The sequence below is a fragment of the Puntigrus tetrazona genome, chromosome 4 (genome assembly GCF_018831695.1).
Source record: "Puntigrus tetrazona isolate hp1 chromosome 4, ASM1883169v1, whole genome shotgun sequence".
In the NCBI taxonomy this organism is placed as follows: domain Eukaryota; kingdom Metazoa; phylum Chordata; class Actinopteri; order Cypriniformes; family Cyprinidae; genus Puntigrus; species Puntigrus tetrazona.
In genome coordinates, this window is record NC_056702.1 from 18655174 (window position 1) to 18674559 (window position 19386).

The window sequence follows — 19386 nt, forward strand, 5'->3', positions numbered from 1 at the left end:
AACAATGTTTCTTAAACATTTGAACAAGGAACTCAATTTCTTTAAAGAAATGAAAAGACACGAACATGCATTTTTTAAAAATCACCAATGCATTTGAATTTATTTTTAGTTTACAAACTTTGTATAAAGATGATTCTCAACTATGTTACAACAGAATTATTCGATATACCTTTTTTCAGGAAAATGTGTGTAAAATGGTCATAAACAGGTTTTCTCATTATGTACAATGTAATCTGTAAACAATCTAATTTGCATATTGCATATGGCAAGATATCTTTAAGACAGAATACTGAAATATAATTTCTTTCCCCTATTCATTTGTTATGCCTCTCTAATGCATAATAAACATAAAAGGACACTGGAACTAAAAGCATGTATGAAATCAATGTCCTGTTTAGTAACGGAAGGTCATATTTTGATTTTAAACCCCATAACATTTTGCTGAGATGATTTAGGACACGCAATTTAAAAATTGTATTTGAATGAGAATTACAAAATATTATCACATTTCCATAAGAGTTTCACTAAATTAATTTCAGACATTTTTGAAGACCAAGCAGAGAGGGAGTGGTCATGGTGAAACATTCAATCGTTAGGTGTCTCTGAAAAGCTCTGAACGTGCTCCTCACAGGACATCCAGACTCCAAACATTTTTGTGCATGGTCTCAGCAATATTCACTAAAATATAAATGTCCTCGTATGAGGACGCAGTGTCTTATGAGGACAGTGTTAGAAGGGTGTTCCTGTTTAGACCTGCAGAAATGTTCTCTTACAAAAAGTTACTTCGCTGCTGTGAAGAGATCTGTACCTGAAGTAGTCTCAAACTCAATTCCTGGAGGACCTTTTGCTCTATCCCCAAACGCGTCCAATCCAGTTAATCGAGGTCTTTGGGATCACTAGAAACTTCCAAGAAGGTGTTATGTGGAGCTAACCCGTGCAGAGCCGTGGAGACCACTGCTTTAGGAGGTATCTGGAGCAAGTGTGTCCTTCTGATGAGAACAAGAAGAATCTTTCACAGAATCGAAAGCTCAAGTCTTTTCTCAGGAACGCAAGCAGCGAATGGTCTTCCTCCCGAGCGCATTTATCATCTCTCAGACCCGAAAACGCTACGGTTTCTTTCCAGAATGCGTCTGCGAATGACATTTTAGGTCCCTTAGATACGTGAAACTCTTTTCACACACGGGACACGCGTAGGGCTTCTCTCCGGTGTGAATTCTCGTGTGGATCTTGAGGTTTCCCTTATGCGTAAACCCTTTTCCGCACTGCCTACACGCGAAAGGCTTCTCTCCCGTGTGAGTTCTGACGTGAATCTCAAGGATCGATCGGCTCACGCAAGCCTTTCCGCAGTGACGGCACATGAAGGGCTTCTCTCCGATGTGAGTCATTACGTGATTCTTGAGGTCATTCCCGTCCGAGAAACTCCTCCCGCACTCGTGGCACGCGTAACGGTTCTCTCTCGAGTGGATCCTCATGTGCTGATTAAGGTTTACTTTGCACCTGAAGCTCTTCCCGCACTGACCGCACACGAACGGCTTCTCTCCGACGTGAATCCGCATGTGAGTCTTGAGACACTCTTTTCGCGAGTAGCTCTTCCCACACTGCGCGCAGGTAAAGGGTTTCTCTCCGGTGTGAATTCGCATGTGGGCGTTGCGGTTTCCTTTATGCGCGAAACACTGACCGCAGCGCTGGCATTTATAAGGCTTCTCTCCGGTGTGCACTCTTAGGTGGGCATTGAGGTTTTCTTTACGCCTAAAACTCAGTCCGCACTGTCGGCAGGCGAACGGTTTTTCTCCGGTGTGAATTCTCATGTGGACTGCGAGGCTTTGTTTTTGAGTGAAACCCGTACCACACTGAGGGCAGTTTAAAGAACTGGTAGACGAGGCTTTCTGAGCCCCTGAAGTCTTTTCGTCCGAACGAATTTCCCTTCGGTCATGAAATCACTGCGTTTCTCATATCGACCCTGCTCTTCCGTTTCATCCCGTTCTTGACCCTCCGTCTTCAGCACCATCCAGTCTGAAGTGAAGAAAAAATACAAGTTGACAAGTTTGACGGCACTAAGCCACTTCCATCGAAACCAACCCAAGTTTCTACTGAAGGCAAAATAAGATATTTCGAAGAACGCTGGACAATCAGCTCTTGTTTGATTTCCATACAGGACTGGAACAAGTGGAGTGGGAATAAATGATGCCTATACTGACAATTATATCACGTGATTAAATAAATGGAAAAAATTAGTTCTTAAGATTTATGTGGTTTGTAATTGGTAAAACATGGGGAACTATGCATGCAATGTACACACATACATATCAATACAAAATAACACAATCTCATTAGTTTGCGATATTTTTCACCCACAATCTTCATGATGGCAATTTTACATATAACCTTTATTATTATACATTTAAGTACAATACTAAGGTCTCACGAGAACAAAAGAATCAAAACCAACCTGTTTGTTCTTCTTTTTTGACTCCCAATGTGTCTTCAATCTTCACGTCTTCACTCTCCTCTTTAATAAACATCATCTTTATAACCGCGTCACACTGATCTTAGCTGATTCACCAGGATGTGAGATAAATCCAAGGAAATAAATCCCAAATCTCAATCAGCTCACTGGTTGAGGAGCAGTCAGAGATAGAGTTAGTGGCCTTAAATGACCTCAAAACTAACATAAAAGAATTTAAATTAGACAAAAACATTTAGACGTTTATGTTTTGAATTCGGGATTTGTTTTGTAGATTATATAAACAGAATGCTTCTCGTGAACGCGTTACATTTAAAGTTTCGAGCAGCGGGACTCGGTAGCGCGAGGCGAGTCGAGCGTTTCAAACAGTGAATCATTTCACCAAACAATTGATTCAATTGACTCGCGCTAGCGAAAAGCTCGCTTTCTTCATCTCTGCTCGGAAGTGACCGAATTCGAGTTTGCTTTACTTATTCGGGGAGAGAAATAATACGCGCCTGTCTTTCATTCACGCGTGGACGCGCTTAGCCAAAACAATGCTCGTTAATGTTAGGAAAAAAAAATATTGCGACGTTACATTTAATAATAATTCATTTTACAGCGCTTGTAAAAAAAAAAGTAAAACTGCACTAATGGTTTGCACTATTTTGAGCGCCTAACGGTTAAAACCCATACCTTTCTTTAGCCGAATCACAACATACAGCGGGGCGCGGCGCATACTTATGACGACACTACGCCAGGCGAAAATAAAAGTCCTGTTAACCCGCTGTCTAAACTTTACAAAATATGTGTCTGCCTTACTTTGTATCAAACTCTAGCATATCCCTTCCAGATTAACAGTTTTACCTGTACCTGTCTGATTTAGCTGATGCTCTCCCTCGCTCTCTGAGCCTTCAATGGAAAGATGAGTATTATTTCAATATCATACGCCACAAATCTACATTAATTTAGAATATTAATGTGACCTTTTTCATTGTTTAGTGTTTATATGCTTCCTTCGGGGGGAAATCATCTGAAAATATGGATTGGAGTATTGTTTTTGTGCTAAAGATGCCTAAAATGACATCTCAGTGTGCAGAAAATCAAACTTTCGAAGAACATAGTTATCAGAAACTATCAAAACGTATTTGGATAAATTGAGTAGCAAATGTTATTGGATGAAACACATTTTTTTATTCTAAAAATAGTTCATAGATAATAGTGCATCTATTGTATTTATTACCGTATCCATCCTTTTGTTTATTACAGAAGTTTATTACTTCCTACCCTGGTATAATATAGGTTTGGATGCATAAAAATGAATCTGTCCTGTACAGAAAATTATCAAATATTGAAATTTGTTCATTAATAAAGCCTTATGCATTTTCAGGTACAGTAAAATTTTGTTGCGCAGTGGAACTTAAGTCTCGTTTAAATCTTATTCGCACACATTTTTAACTTTATAAAACCATCTTTATTATCGTAGTAGTAGCCTGCTGTTCTTTTTGGCAGAATTTATCATTATAATTAACTTACTATTTTTGGATTTTCTATCATCGCCATAGTCCCTAAACATAAAAAAAAAAACAATCCTATGTAAATGCAGGAAATGGGATTTTGGGAAACGGGAAGTTACACCCTTGCATATAATTAAAGAGTCACCTTCGCTTTAGTTTAGAAGGGTTAAAAAACATGGACATGGATGAAGTTTCCTGAAGTGTGCACGTCTAATGGAATATACTTCGAAAAGCCAACTTTATCAAAGAAACGTAACCCAAGTGTACACTTTCAGAAATGACCATCAAGTGGCTTCGTGCAAGGTTCGACGATTTTGGGCAAAACGCTTAAGTAAACCCAAGTCATGTAACCTTTATTTAGAGATCACTTTATGCAATTGAGATATACCGTGTCGAACAGGGGGAAAAAACGATGTCCGAAAAAATCCATTCTACTAAAAAGCGACCTCAAAAGGAAGGTTTTCCACGTCAAATCGTTTGTATCTGCACTGGGAACGCTCACTTCACATGTGCCCGCGACTCTTTATGACAGCGATCCAACTGAAAGGTGTACCGCGCAATTTCGTTTTCCGGAACGAATAACGTCCTCGAGCCCGTCCGATATACCTAACCCTCTCCCGCCGAAGCTACGGCACGGGAAGGCTAACGTTTGCTTTTAGCGTGAAACTCATTCCAGCCTTCCTTCTCAACGACTGATTTCCCTCAGTCCGTTGAAAGGCCTCCGATTGGCGACCCTGGAGCCGCTCCGCTCCCCCTAGTTCTCCGCCGAGTGAACCCTCATGTGGTTGTTGAGGGTGAATTTGTATCTGAAGCTCTTCCCGCACTGACGGCACGCGAACGGCTTCTCTCCGGTGTGGATCGTCACGTGCGACTTCAGGTTTTTCTTGTGCGGGAAACTCTTTCCGCACTGGACGCACACGAAAGGGTGCTCTCCGGTGTGGACCCTGGCGTGGACCTTGAGGCTGCCTTTCCGGGTAAACGTCTTCCCGCACTGCTGGCAGGTGAAAGGGCTGTCCCTGCTGTGAACCCTGCTGTGAACCTTCAGATTTCCTTTGAGGTTGAAGCTCTTCCCGCACTGGTCGCACACGAACGGCTTCTCTCCGGTGTGGATTATCATGTGGTTCTTGAGGTTGCCCTGCTGATCGAAACTCTTCCCGCACTGTCGGCAGCTGAAACCGCCGGCGAAGGAGCCCTCTCCGCTGTGGACCTTCATGTGGATTTTCAAGTTGCTCAGCTGGCTGAAGCTCTTCTCGCAGTGCTGGCAGGCGTACGGCTTGACTCCGGTGTGGATCCTCATGTGATCCCGGAGGTTTCCTTTCCGCCCGAAGCCCTTTCCGCACTGGGCGCACGCGTACGGCTTCTCCCCGGAGTGAATGCGCATGTGCTCCTTGAGGTTTCCTTTCTTGCTAAATTTCTTCCCACACAGCGGGCACACGGAAGGCCTCTCTTCGGCGTGGGCCCTCATGTGGAACATGAAGTTGGTCTTCCGGTTGAAGTACTTTCCGCACTGCTGGCAGGTGAAGGAGCTCTCTTCGGTGTGGACCTTCATGTGGACTTTGACGTGCGCTTTTTGCGTGAAGCACTTGCCGCACTCCTGGCAGGTGAAAGGCTTTTCTCCGGTGTGGATTCGCAGGTGGGCCGTGAGGTTTCCGTGCTGGTTGAAACGCTTGCCGCAATAAGAGCAGATTATCGGCGGCAGAGGCTTCAGCTTCGGGCCTCTCTTTTTAGGCTGCGCCGCAGTTTCTCCAGGTGCGGAGTCATGCTGCTTCTTCAGCTGATGCTTCTCCTCCGTTTCGCTCGGTAAATTATACTCCTCTTTCAGGGACGTCGGACCTAAGGTGAGAAAAGACAGATAAAAGCCACCGAACACTGTATCCTGGCCGTCTTGTATATGTTGACTTTTTAAAAACCAACCTATTTGTTGCTCTGTATCTTCTTGCTTCACCTCAAATGCGTCTTCAATCTTAATGTCTACGCATTCTTCTTTAATAAAAGCCATTGTGGATCTCGGTTGGGAGTTTTTGAGGCTCTGTCAAATAATTAACATAAAAACAAATCAATGCAAGCTCCCTGAATCGGTCAGTTCAATGGTACGCAGTGATTTTAGTTCTTGGAGGTTCCTGCTGAGCCATTTTTAATGTTAGTTTTGCATTTAACGACCCAAAGGTCGCATTTAACCGATTGTTTATTTGGATCGTGTTTTTCGTTCTCGTTTTGAGCAACCGATTCGACCGTCTTCGAGTTTAAGCTCAGTTTCTCTCAAGACTGCTTCACAGTGAATTAATTCGTGTTTGTGATAAAGCGAAAGCGCACTTTTTGTGTTACTCGTGAGTGGAGCTTCATGCACGCAAAATAACGTGCGTTAAATTTAAACAACGCATCGCAATTTTGAGTTTTATAATAACGCATCGCATGAAAAAAAATGCGCAAGGTTTGCGCTGATTTAAACACTTTAAATGCTTATAAACAAACCTCTCTTCGGCAGAATCAAAACAGATGCGGGAGCGCGTCGCGGCTTTGTGACGCCACACCGCGAGAACATAATAAGAGTCTTTTTTCTTCTTCTCTGTAATAAGAGTCCTATTGCCACGCTGTGTTAAAAAAAAGTACAGACAGACACGGTTTTCAGATGTAATTTTTGGGCGAAATACATGTTTAAATACATTCCGTCCAAACACCTTTTTTTGAACATTTAATACGTGATATTAGGTTTTGAATTATATATATCTGTATCTCATGAAAGCGAATGTTGTCATTGTTTTGGAGCACGCTTGGTTACGTGAAGATAATCTTAAATGTAACGCATTCATATCAAGAAAATACGAGTTTGATTTCATGGCGAATTCAAGGAATAGAGTGGAATATTCTGGTCTGTTCTCTCAGGTCTGGCTCCAGTATATTGCATAAAAAAAGAATAAACTATAGGAAAAATGCCAGGCGCATCTCTTTTTAAAGAATGTTACTGGATGTAACAATGCAGTAACCAGCAATATTAACAGAACAAAAAAAAAATCAGTGTCATCAGTTTGCCAAAAACATTTATTTCGTACCAAGGTATTTAAAATATGAACACCTTTATGAATCTGAAAATATCTCCTATCTGTACTCCTAAAGAAACAGACGTCAGTTGATTATTCACATGGCAGTTAGTACTAACGCCTCTAAGGTTGGTTCCAAGCCATCTCCTCTTTTATAAGCTCTGTTTTCTCTAAGCTCTCTTTCTTCACAGAGCATAACTGGTCTGTCCATGGGGTTTAACTATAACCCCTACACACGCAAAACAAGAAAACAAAGCAGTCGAGCATCTGTTTGCCAATGGCACGACTGTTAAATAAACAGCAGCGATGAATATGAATAATCCAGAGCCGCAAGGACACGCAAACGGTATCACGCTACACACCAGAGGTGGCTTTTACGAAGTGACATCTGGTCTGTGTGCTCGCGGCCTTTCGTTGATGTCTTTGTGTCCTTTGATTAGGTCTTCAGAACATATGTTCATCATGGCACCTTCGACTAATTTGAATAACCAAGTATTGCACATTTGGTGAATAAAACGCTCGTTTTTCTGAAAAACACTTTTGAGAGAGCTGTAAATGTTGCAAACATACACGAAACGTAAAGATTCAAGAGTTGAGCTACAGTATGAACTGAAGTTTCCCCAATGTGGTGAGCATACGTTAAAAAACGAACTTTGAACAAAAGGGAGAGAGTCCACGACTACCGCTTTACGTGTTAACAGATATAACTTTTATTGTTGCAAGTACATTTACAAATCTTACTTTTTCAGAATTATATTTTAAATAGCATAATACATTTGTAAAACATAGAAACGAGCAATACACGAGTGGATATAATGTTTTCACCTTCCCCGCTCGGGTTTCAAATGTAGTAATTCACAGTAGAAGTGATAGCTTCAGTGTGCAAGTGATTTCAGCTTTACTCCCAAACACAGGGCCAGCTCACTCTTCTGAATCATCCCGTCTTTATTCACATCGCAGTGGAGCAGCAGAACCTCGCGCAGTTTATCCAGATCCCTTCCACTGATACTTGGCTGAGAGAAAGAAGAAAGTGGTGGAATACAGAGGAAAGTGACAATTATTAGTTGTATCGTAGCAGGCTTTTGCGTTTTTTAATCAGTCAATACATAAATACATTCTGGTCTACAGCGCAAGCTATAAAGCTTAAGTTCTTTGACCCTACTCCTGGGGACCCTGCAAAGTTCAGCTCCATCCTGGATCAAACACCCGAGGCCGGCTATTTGAGGTCTTCACCATGAAAATAAACTTTCCAGGACGGTGGGTCCCCAGGATCAGGTTTAAAGACCTACGAGTTACGCGTTTAATACTGAAGGTTATGGACCCAAATAGATTAAAACAAGAAAATGAAAATTTAGCAGTAGCTAATTCCTTAGAATCTGTCAGAGACGTGCAAGTTCGGGTTTGTTAGAAATCTCGAGACTTATAGCGTAGTCGCTTACCCTGACGAGCTCCATCATGTCTTTGACAAACCCATCCACCTCTGGTCCTTCAAGGGCTCCGGTCTTGCTCTAGAAAGAGAGCCGAACTTTTAAGAGCTGGAACTGCTTTGTCAGTGCGTTAGGTTTGTGATCCGTGAGGTTAGCTGATTAGCGCGTCTGCTTAGCCGCCTTTGCTATTAGCAGTTTTGGAAAGTTTGGGATTTTTGGTTTGCCAATGACCAGTTCTGTCGTGACTCTCAGCGGTATCGATAGATTCAGGAGAGAACCGTGAGACATTCGAAAAATCACAGAATCGGTCTATTAATCAATTTAGCGTTACACCGCTAATGTTAGATGTATACAGGTGGAGCTGGGGAAGGTGGAGGGCTTCTGAACCATTTGATGATATCATTACGTCAGATTGAGTTTGATCTGTCGAACAGCACCAACTAGAGTCTCATGCCAGAATGTTGGATTTCTTTCTATTTGAGGGCTTTAAAAATTGGGCTTTCAACCGGTAGTTTTTAACAACAGTAGCAAGGTTAAATCATTCTTACAACATCATAATGCGCAAAGATCTTCTCAAAGTCTCTGTTTCTCTCCTCTTGACTGTCGTCCTGAAGAAGGCAGGAAATAAAGGGGGCATCATGCATTTGCTTGCAGCAAATTATTACATTTAGAATCACAAAAGGTTAAATGAATTAGATAGAAATTACTAACATCCATTTTGAACTGCAAAAGGAAGTTGTCTTGCAGAGCCAGAATTCTGGGGAGGATAGACAACAGCGACACTTTTATTGAGCTGAACTGGATTAACATCGAACTGGCTTGAGGTGATTTACGACACTGTTGCCTTCTGTAGGTCTGTTTTATCTCAATTTGAGCTAATCTATAACTATTGGATTTTCCATTAAAGAACGCTACCGTGAAGCTGCTTTGAGGCAATCTTGACCTGAATGGTGCACTTTACTGCCATCAAACTTTCTCAAATTTGTTGTCACTACACCACAATGATAATTTCACATGCCTGAACCCAGACAGCCCATGTACGTCTGCAAGATGTCTGTTAAAGATCTCTTTGGCTGTCCACAGACGTCTTGCGGATGTCGGTTTCACGTACATTCTAAATCCTAAACATCTTAAAGACATCTAATAGACGTCTATTTGACATCTAAAAGGAGACGTCCAATAGATGATAAATATAGAGTATTAATTTGTCAGCTGTGTGTTTCTGCCAGCCAATCTACACTGATTCTAATACGTGACTGATTCGACTTAGGCAGCACAAATCATACAAACGTTAAACAAGCCAGCATAAATATACTTCTTGAATTAATAATGTGTTAGAAAAGAGTCTTTGTTTTTAACACAATCATACACACAAAGACCCATTCTCACCATCAAGGCCTAAAAAGCTCCACAAGCACAGAACAAAACCACTATTGTTAACTGTTACATTACAATTAACGCAAGTTATGTAACCGGATTACTTTGTAATTAGTAAAGTAATGCATTACTTTTAAGTTACTTTTAGCTTTATTCATTTAGCTCTGTGTGAAACGGCCTTTATAGTTGCCAAAAATAGAACTTTTTAAAAAATATAAATAAGCAAGCCCAGCCAGAAAACCAAAAAAGTCATGCAAAAGTAACGTTAAGCATTACTTTCCATAAAAAGTATGCATTACTTTTGAAATGCAAAAGTATTTTGACACTGATCATTAAACATACATCACCTAGCTAGATCATTAAGATCCAATCTCCCATCTTTGTTTTTGTCAAAAATGCTCATCTGCAAGACAAGAAAACAAAGTATCCGTGATTAGAAAAGCATTAAGCATTTTTTTTCAAGCTATTTCCAAACAGAATCAACTCAATGAATGACGATACTTACTTCTGTTTTCACAAAAACTGTCGGTTTCTAAAACTGTACGGAAAAATCGTTATGCCGATGTGGCATACGACGTTCGTTTTAGGTATATCAGTTGTTTAAAAAAACGCAAAAACGGCTAAACGCCGTTCGTTTTAACGAGTAACGCTGATAGTTTCACTTGCATGGAAAAAACCACGCAATGGAAAAACAGCACACACTCTTGAGATCGGGTCGAAGGGAGGTTAATGCATGGGTGACCAGCCGCAGTTTGCTGATGGCTGATGTGCTATCACTCAGGAATCGACCTGTACACCCAGCATCTTCAAAAAACAGTACTTTTTATGTGACGCGAGTCCGACAAGAAGGACAAACGACAACAAGTAGTGTATTTTAAAAGTAAAAACGATATCTTCGTGAAACAGATCGCCAGTTTAGAGAGTATTTCATTTCATTCATCGTTCATTTTTCATTCATCTTCAATATTTTGAATTTGGACTGCAATACCTAGTTCAACCACTAGTTGTCAAACCATACATCACCTTTAATCAATTTTTACAACGACCGCTATGCAATATTTTTCCATGCCAAATTTGAAAAATCGTTCTATTTATTTATTTGTGCTGCAACAAATTCAAACAAATAATTAATAAACGCGCAGTGTTACCATGGTGCTTGTGTATTTATCCAACTTAGTGGGAGGAATATTCTTTTCGTGCTGCCGAAACAAGTCATTCAAGAAGCCCTGCCGTCAGAAAAAAGACAATCAAAACGATGCACTCAATATTTAATACGTTAATGTAAGTTAGTGTAAGCACTTTTTACCTTGAGCTCCACGGCAGATATGTAGCCACTGCTATCGGCATCGTATTTTCTCCAGATCTATCATGGGAAAGATCCAAAACTTTTTTTTTTTTTTAAACAATCACCCAAACTGCTAAAGCTGGTATATGAGTCAAAGACCAAAAAAAGAGTTTAACCAGAATAAATAAATAGATAAGAAGCGTAATATTGCTTTAAAATTGCTGTTTGACATTTTCATTCTTCAAAAACGTATCTAAAACCTCGAAAGTACACACACATGGTCATCAGATTGAACCTGAAATCACAATGTTGACATCTGGGACGCTAAAGACTGTTTAAACATTGCATTTAAAAAGGATGTGATGTAATTTGTAACATTAAATGGAGCAAAGGTTTACCTTCATGAACTCCACGCTGCTGTCCAGTGGAGCTTCTCTACGAAAGATAAGAAGGAAGTTCTCATCCTGAGGCAGGATCATGTTGGCTAGCTGGTATAAACGCAAACAGACAGGGTTTATTAACTAAGACATGGTTTAATCAGAACTAATGTTACTCATAAAAGCAAATTGCTTCCTTAAGTTTATCTTCTGTATAGTATTTAATCACAACACCAGATGATAGCCTTCAATCATAAATCGTATGACATGATATGCAAAGACGAGATGCGTTTTTAGATAACGTTTTGTAAGATAGAACGAACACCACGTGATTAAGTACGCTACATTAATGCCAGCACTAATGGCTATGGTCGCATCTAATCGAGCGTTTCGAACGACCACGGCCTCGCTTTACCGCGATGCAAGCGAAACAAACCATTAAAACGTCGAAAGAAAACGACTTTAAATGTGGTTAACGTAACTGGTGCAGCCGAGCTGGAAACAGCCGGAAGCCATAAAGCGGCTAGATAACATCTGCAGCCACAGAAAAACCTTTACTGCACGCAGACGGCAACTCAGCAGTGTTTGTTTTTCTCTTCAATTGCTAATTATAAATAACCACCCCGAAAGCAATGCATCCATGGCCAGTTCCATCAAACGGGAACATCGGTTTTAACTTTCTTTCGCAGGATTAACAGTGACGTGAAATCGATATTGTGACGTACTTCGTGGATCGCCAGGCGTCCGTCAGACGTGAGATCGTAGGCAGACATAAACTGCTTCTTCATCTGCTGCACTTTCACCTCTGTAATCTTATCCTAAAGGCGGCAGAGGAAACAGACCGGTTACTCATTTTTCCATCATTCATCTCTCACTCGTTTCCACAATCATCACTCCGCGTAGCCATTGGACCGGAACAGCTGCGCATCGGTAGAGCCGCTCATAAACAATTCCTCAAACATCTGCCATAACTTTCAGTTATTATGAGCCTGTTTACATCACAATAACGTTCATTAACCGGGTTATAGAATCGGAGAGCTTTTGTTGTGTCTGTTTGTTGAAGTTAGCGAACACCAGCGTAATATAAACGTCTGGGTTATAGCACCTTTGCCAGAACGCTGAAAAACTATTTTAATCTTGTATGTCTGACCACAGTTTCCTGAAAAAAAATGGTTTGGTTTCTTGAGATGTTGCACAAGTTCCTGAGCAGCAGTCTAATATAACGTTCTCGCTGCAGTTCGTATATATTTTACCTCACTTGTACAAATTCATATGGTTTTTGCTAAATTGTGTATATATATATATATATATATATATATATATATATACAAATCGTACAAAAATTTGACGTCGTACGAATTAATACGAGTTAGCCACCTTGTAAAATACGTACATATTGGTTTGAGTGTATTGTCTATGTGCACAAACTAAACATGATAACCGTAGTTTCCAGCCAAACAAAGCAGATTTCCACAAGGAAATAAAATAAAATGACAAAATGTAGTACACTCTTTTTTTAGGAAAGCAACGTTTTTCAATCCTGCCAAATGGCGGTGGAGATTTGTCCACTGGAGGTGTGTTTTGAAGTGTCTGCTGCTGTGAAAGGTGGACAGATGTTAAATGGCTTTTGTGTTTGTGCGTGTGTTAGTGGGTGAGGGAACAGATCCTAGTGTGTAAACAGCGAGAGAGCACTTACTGAAAGAGTACGTCTAATGTGTTTCCATGTTAGTGTAATCAGTAACACCCAAAAACCATTAGAACAGTGATGTGTTCATGGGATTTTGTTCAGTCAAATGTCTTTTTTTACATACCTTCGGCTGTAATTTTTTCAACATGTGACAGAAAAAGTCATCCAGCTCTTTCCCTTCGATGTAGCCATTGTCTGCGGAAAAATGTTCTCTATCTAGTATTTATCTTATGATCGGATACAGAGGGTAGTTTAAACGCAAACAAGCATTACTATGTAAATAAGCAAATATTGAATGACAATAAGCAGAACGGAAATGTTTTTTAAATTCTCACCATCGGCATCAAAGTGTTGCCAGATCTGTTGAAAACCAGCAGCATCCAGATTAGCAAAGGAACAGTCCATGATGGAAATCTAAAAGATGTGATACGGCGATGCAATAAGAGCAGAAATGATGCAGCCTTGCACAGAGAGGGACGCTTTACTTTGACTCGCTGAATAAACAGAACGAAACCCCTCCTCTTTCACACCACTCTTAGCAGCCATCAGCTGAAAGGCTCTCACGATCAGAGCTCAAACTAGGTAGTTTTCCTATTTGAAATGTGCCTTGGTACTTTTTGTCAGTGGAAATAAATGCTAGGTGCTGTCCTGTATAAACTCTGTGTGACTTTGCCATGCATAAGTATCTCCTATGCCCCATGTTTGTTTCCCATTGTTTTTTTACACTCCATTTTGACCACTCTACTACGCCCCATGTTTGTTTCCCATTTGGGTTTTTTTTTGCAATGGGACGTTATCTATACATTGCGCCTTGTAAGAAACGAGAAAGCTAAAAGGCCCAGCCGTTTGGTGGCAAGATGCACCGTGTATCTCACCTCTAAACAAAGGAAGAAGAAAAAGTCGCACTTCTACTTGGCATCCGTTTCTGCGGTGACTCGTCGATTCCGAAATCTTGTGCATTCAGTTCACTGCCTCGCATTTATAAGGTTCTATCTGCTCTCTGAGCAGTTTTTGTTTCCAAAAAAAGGCCCAAAACTTTCAGTCAGAAGGGTGTCTGTCATCTGGGCTAGATGTGGGCCACGTTTACCTCAAACGTTTGTTAACCTATAATAAAGATGCATAACTGCATAACTTCTCATCCAGACCCTTGTCTACGAATGATATAGAATACAGCAGCTTGACTGGTTTTTAACTATATCGCACCTCTTTATCTCACTGCACTGGCTGTTAGCTGCAGCTTGCATCAAGTTCATACGGATCAGCCGCAGGCTCCACTCCAAATTCAAATCAAATTCAAAAATTCAAATTTTATTTGTCACATACACATACATACATGGTACGACATGCAGTGAAATGTTCTTTACAATTGTCCAGCATCAAAATAGAAAACAAAATTTAAATGTACATATAAATATAAAATATAAAAATATGTATAAAAAAAAAAGTTTGCAAAGTAGAATATAAAAATAAAATAAATAAAATAAAAATAAGGTATAGAATATAAATATAAAGTATAAGATATAAAGTGTAAAGTGTATAAAGTGTAAAGTGGCTGTGCAATGTCCAGTGCAAGTGACTAGTGCAATTGTCCAAATGTAGTGGCGAGTATCTGGGAAAGAGAGGGTGAACATGGGAATCCCAGTGATTCGGTGCTGGGTGTTCTCTGGTTCAGACTCGAATGGCCTGCAGGAAGAAGCTCCTCCTCATTCTCTCTGTGTTTGCCTTCAGGGAACGAAAGCGCTTTCCTGAACGCAGCAGAGAAAAGAGTCCATTGTTGGGATGGCTGAGGTCTTCCACGATCGTCCTGGCCCTGGTACAGCACCGCTTGTTGTAGATGTGCTGCAGCGCAGGGAGCTCAATGCGGATGGAGTGCTCAGCTGACCGCACCACCTCTGAAGGGCTCGCCTGTCCTGCATGGTGCTGTTCCCGAACCAGGAGGTGATGTTTCCCGTCAGGACACTCTCGATGGTGCAGGTGTAAAAGTTCCTGAGCACCTGAGATGGGAGTCTGAAGTCCCTTAAGCGCCTCAGATGGTATAGACGCTGCCGGGCCTTCTTCACCAGGGTGTTGATGTGACAGGACCAAGACAGGTCCTGCGTGATGTGAACACCCAGGTACCGAAAACTGTCCACTCTCTCCACTGGGGTCCCGCCGATCATGATGGGATGGTAAGAGCGCACCTGCTTCATGCTGAAGTCCACTATTAACTCCTTTGTTTTGCTGACGTTCAGGAGAAGATTGTTCTCCTGACACCATCTCTCCAGGTTGTTGATCTCCTGAAGGTAGGCCATCTCATCGTTGTTGGAGATCAGGCCCACCACGACAGTGTCGTCAGCAAATTTAACGATGGTGGTGGAGTTTGTAGTGGCCACACAGTCATGTGTGTACAGCGAGTACAGCAGGGGGCTCAGAACACAACCCTGAGGGGCTCCAGTGCTGAGAGTGAGGGAGGATGAGGTGTGTTTTCCCATCCGTACGGCTTGTGGTCTGTCAGTTAGGAAGTTGGTGATCCAGTGACGCAGGGATGGGCTGAGTCCCAGGACCTCCAACTTCGAGGTGAGCATGGAGGGAACTATGGTGTTGAACGCTGAACTATAGTCCACGAACAGCATTTTCACATAGTTCCCTTTCCTAAAATCCAGGTAAGATCCCTCCTGCTTGCACTCATTTTTATGACTGTGCATCTCCTCCAGAAGCCCGAGGCTGTTAAGTGATCATCACTTTTGCTCACTGGTGGAATGATCTTCCCACTTCATTTATAATCGACTACATCATATATTGACATTGTTTAATTAAGATCTGTTCAGTACCTAAAAAAAAAATTGTATAAACCTAAGAGTATTAGTAGGGTAGGTAGAATGTTCACATACTTGCAAAGTATCCTATTGTCGCTATGTCTGGTGAGGAACCATCAAAATAAAGCTTGCATATATTTAGCAGACACACCACTAATACTCTAATGCAGGCTAGCTGCAGAGTTACTTATCAACAGCTGTCTGAAGGGTTCCTTCAAAATAAACATTGGTTTAAAATAAAAATGTGTCATATTACACATTCATCTGATCTGAAGTGATCTTACGGCTGTTTGAGGAAAAAAAACAAACCCTAACCCTACCAGTCTACTAACTTTACTAACACTCTAATTAAAGTTAGTTGACATGTAGGTGCATCAAAATAAAGTGAAACCGAATACCCTTACAAAGTATTATAAACACCGGCTTCATAGAAAGTGTTACCAGAAGTTTTTTAAAAGGCTGTGGGTTAGTGATTAAACGGCAGATAGTTAAGGGCTAATGGTCAGGGGTGAGCAAGGGTCAGAGGCAACAAGCAATCAATACCAATAACTCGTAGCCAAGCCAATAGTCAAAACCAGAAAGAAGACAAGATCTTTACTGCAGCTGTCAGGTGTGCCCCCCTCACTTAAGAGGCAAATTCCAGATACTCCTAAGACAGTCACATAAATGTAGGAGGGATGTGGTGTGGAGGCCAAACCAGGTAAGGAACAAATTAGTTGACATGGAGTGCCAGATCCACGGACAGCAGAACTGGAGATTGAGGCAAAACAGTGAGTCAGTTGGACTGAAGCTGTAACGTGAATTGCTGTGCATACAACTTAGAACACACTGAAGCACTTGCTTCAAGCTTAATACCGTACACTTTTCAATAGGGGGTAGACACTTGGTGGAGGGCTTGCCGGTAGAGGGGAGGGTTGGCTGTTGGACGCATCCCAAATGGTGTCTTGAATTTGGAATTTAGACGACGATATCTACAAGAATCTTACGCATTTTACAAAGAATTGGTTGATAGAAAAATATTTCCAACGTGCATACTGACGCAATCGTGTCTATATCGCATTTCCCACTCAGAGGGCAGGCTTTCCAGAGGGCCCAGAAACCGTAACGGTGGCCCTGATTATAGAGCAGAACAATCGCTGATCCAAACTGCGGTCTACACTACATTTAGACACTCTACTAACTAAAATTAACTTTGTAGCTATTTGTCAACTTAATGTCAACTAATTTGCAATGTCTACTAACTCAGAGTAAACTTAATAACAAATCAAAAAGATAAAAAAATGACTTAAATTCATGCATATGGCTTTCTTTAAGAACAAAATAAAACGGTTTTCAACAAAGCACATGATTCAATAATGGTTTTATTTTTCATTTCTTTTTTGTGCCAACATAAAGAGAAGTGGTATAACATCTTCCCCAAAATTTGTTGACAATTTTTGTACTTTTTTGATATTTTGGAGGTCATTTGCCAAAAGCCAGTTTTCAAAATAGAGAGACACTTCTTAAAGGAGGACAGTGACATTTCAAAAGTTTCTGAACCCCGGAAACTTCTTACGATCAAATGAAATGATCGGTTTCATTCAAGGACAAGCAAAAAGCTAAATTTGACTATAAACGTTATATGCACTGTGTCCACTGCAAGTGGATGTTTTTGTGGAGTTGTGGAGACATATGAAGAGATGCTCATCTAAACCAATCAACACCATGGCAGGAAGTGAGTTCTTGACCTTGCAGCACTGGTAACATCTGCAGGCTCTAGAACTGAAGATGGCATGCTTAAAATGTTTCATATGCATGACATTAAGGTTTCAGATGTTGTTCACAATGACTTTTGCCTGTTTCCAGTCTCTTCGTAGCAAACATGATGTATCAAAGCATGAGTATATACAGCAAATAAACTGCCAACCTGGACTATTCTTACAGATTTTGCACAAAGTCCTCAATTCAAATTCTAGAGGACGCTATAAAAAGAAACAACTTCATGAAGGTCATTGAGGTGGTAAAGGAGACAAAAATAAGAACAGTTTCCAAGACTTGCTTTGAAAAGCTGTTAAAAGTGATTGATATTTTACGTCGTCATGTTCTCAAGGCTGGAGACGAGAACCTCATTAAATCGTCATCAGCATCCTGTAAGGGTCCCCCTTTTCCTGCAAAACGGAATCCAGAGGCCCTGGTCGAAGGTCAATGCGTGTTCGGTCTTTCCTTTGTGTCTCTTCAAAAATCACTAATATTTATTAATCTTTTGTGTTTCCAATTATAGTACTGACCTTATACATAATTTTATCTGACTCCAATCTACATTTATATTTATTTAAATGTAACTGCTGATCCCTCTAGTTGTGATTAAATTTGGATCATTAATTAGCTATAATACTTCCTAGTTTCGACTCATTGTTCGTTAGGAGTCTGGGTCGCTTATAGACCTTGTTTGGACAGAACAGACTCACATCTGGGCTAGTCCAGGTCTTAGTCAGACCCGTAGATCGCTTACCTTAATGCAGCCTTAATAGACTCAAAAAGAGTAATTTTTTATGCGTTCCCTAAGTAATAGCATGCTAAGCCAGTTTGGTGGCCAGAAGTCAAGATCTCAAAAACGTGCTAGCTCCATCCATTGATCGTTGATCTGACTCACCCTAGCACGCCAACAATGCGGAAAACCTCAGAAGTCAATAACCTACTAGAAAAGTTATTTCAGACAATGTTATAAGTTAACCAAGATTGACATTTATTTTGCCAGGCAAGAATAGTTTCCAAATTGATATAATTGATAAACATTTGCACAACTGATCAGCAGTACATATACAAAACAAAACAAAATAAAACAAACTTAAAAGGTCATTATACCTGGTCTTTAGAAAAGTACATAGTATGATGTATGGAGACACACACCACACTACGGGCCGATCTGGCTACAGAATCTTGTTGTGTTTTGTCACTTTCCTTATATATTCAGACCAGACAAAGAGATTCCAAATGTAGTTGTATAAACCTTTTGGTGTTTAGGTTCCCGTGCTCCAGTGTCACACCTGGATGGAGACGGAAGGGATCGACTTACTACACCGGTGTCGGCAGAGCTCGAGAAGGAACAAGGAAAAGGAGGCGGAAAGTCGTAAGCTACCGTACCAGAAAGTTATTGTGTGTTGTATCATCCCATTTGTTAGACTTCTGATTCGACGTGCTATGAATACCTTTGTATCATCTCAGTATGCTTTTGTGAGCAGACCAGTAAAGGGTTCCATGACAGGATTAAGATAAGAGTGAATATATATTATTTCCAGTTACTTCTAGAAACACGTTTGATGGATGATAGATTTCAGAGAGTGTTTTTATGTTGTTTATTTTAAACAGCTTTCTTTTTATCTCCCCCTAATGTTCTGTAGTATGTATGATCTATACATCCTTCTACATGTTAGAAGGGTTCAGTCGGTCATTGGTGTCTG

General features: G+C 40.7%; 2 protein-coding genes across 4 annotated transcripts; both read right to left on the reverse strand.

The window, feature by feature from the left end:
• Positions 1 to 70: 70 nt before the first annotated feature.
• LOC122343054 (gastrula zinc finger protein XlCGF57.1-like) lies at positions 71 to 6480 on the reverse strand. 3 transcript variants are annotated; one of them, XR_006250671.1, is made up of 4 exons: positions 6433 to 6480; positions 5875 to 5987; positions 2450 to 5793; positions 1807 to 2013 (listed from the first exon to the last, which is right to left on the reverse strand). XR_006250671.1 is itself a non-coding variant. In XM_043237360.1 (3 exons), exons 1-3 carry the CDS (start codon positions 5957 to 5959, stop codon positions 1107 to 1109), a joined length of 1839 nt encoding a protein of 612 aa, XP_043093295.1. In that variant the 5' UTR covers positions 5960 to 6477; the 3' UTR covers positions 71 to 1106. The 3 variants fall into 3 exon arrangements, 1 of the variants encoding a protein (XP_043093295.1); XR_006250670.1 differs by having other exon boundaries at positions 2450 to 2613; positions 3140 to 5793; positions 5875 to 6476; XM_043237360.1 differs by having other exon boundaries at positions 71 to 1833; positions 4767 to 5793; positions 5875 to 6477.
• A 1204-nt stretch (positions 6481 to 7684) lies between these two features.
• Positions 7685 to 13636, reverse strand: scgn (secretagogin, EF-hand calcium binding protein). The gene is made up of 11 exons (XM_043237422.1): positions 13487 to 13636; positions 13276 to 13346; positions 12190 to 12282; positions 11486 to 11575; positions 11109 to 11165; positions 10951 to 11028; positions 10150 to 10205; positions 9137 to 9182; positions 8974 to 9033; positions 8438 to 8506; positions 7685 to 8011 (listed from the first exon to the last, which is right to left on the reverse strand). The coding sequence occupies exons 1-11, from the start codon at positions 13554 to 13556 to the stop codon at positions 7874 to 7876; spliced, it is 828 nt and encodes a 275-aa protein (XP_043093357.1). The 5' UTR covers positions 13557 to 13636; the 3' UTR covers positions 7685 to 7873.
• Positions 13637 to 19386: the final 5750 nt, after the last annotated feature.